This window comes from Pteropus vampyrus, unplaced genomic scaffold (assembly GCF_000151845.1).
Source record: "Pteropus vampyrus isolate Shadow unplaced genomic scaffold, Pvam_2.0 Scaffold1445, whole genome shotgun sequence".
In the NCBI taxonomy this organism is placed as follows: domain Eukaryota; kingdom Metazoa; phylum Chordata; class Mammalia; order Chiroptera; family Pteropodidae; genus Pteropus; species Pteropus vampyrus.
The window spans coordinates 17,608-18,036 of NW_011890226.1; the positions used below are offsets into that span (position 1 = coordinate 17,608).

Sequence of the window (429 nt, forward strand, 5' to 3'; positions counted from 1 at the left end):
CACCCCCAGGACGACCTGGAGCCCCTGGCCCTGGCACCGGCCCCCGCTCCCCGACCCCCTCAAGACCTCATCGGCCTACGGCTGGCCCAGGAGAAGGCCTTAAAGCGGCAGCTGGAGGAGGAACAGAAACTGAAGCCTGGGGGTGTGGGAGCCCCCTCCTCTTCCTCCTCGTCCTCTTCCTCGGCCAGGCCAGGCCCTCCCCAGCCGGAGGAAGCCATAGATTTCCGGGAGGAGGGGCCTGAGTGTGAGACCCCGGCCATCTTCATCAGCGTGGACGACGACTCGGGGCTCACCGAAGCTGCACTGCTGGACTCCAGTCTTGAGGGGCCCCTACCTAAGGTAGGGATGACAACGTCAGAGCAGCAAAGGAAGAAAAAGAGCAGGGCTCCGGGATGAAGTGCGTGCGCCCAGTGCCCAAGATGGGGGGCG

The 429-nt window shown here is 65.5% G+C and overlaps 1 protein-coding gene across 1 annotated transcript in view; it reads left to right on the forward strand.

Moving 5' to 3' along the window:
* Positions 1-398, forward strand: part of LOC105310212 (symplekin-like) — a gene marked incomplete at its 5' end in the record, with an annotated part of 13,945 nt that extends 13,547 nt beyond the window's left edge. Inside the window, one exon of the mRNA XM_023526623.1 lies at positions 10-398. Coding sequence (XP_023382391.1) covers positions 10-396 — 387 coding nt within the window. The remainder of the gene's footprint in view (positions 1-9) is intronic.
* Between the last annotated feature and the right edge of the window lie 31 nt (positions 399-429).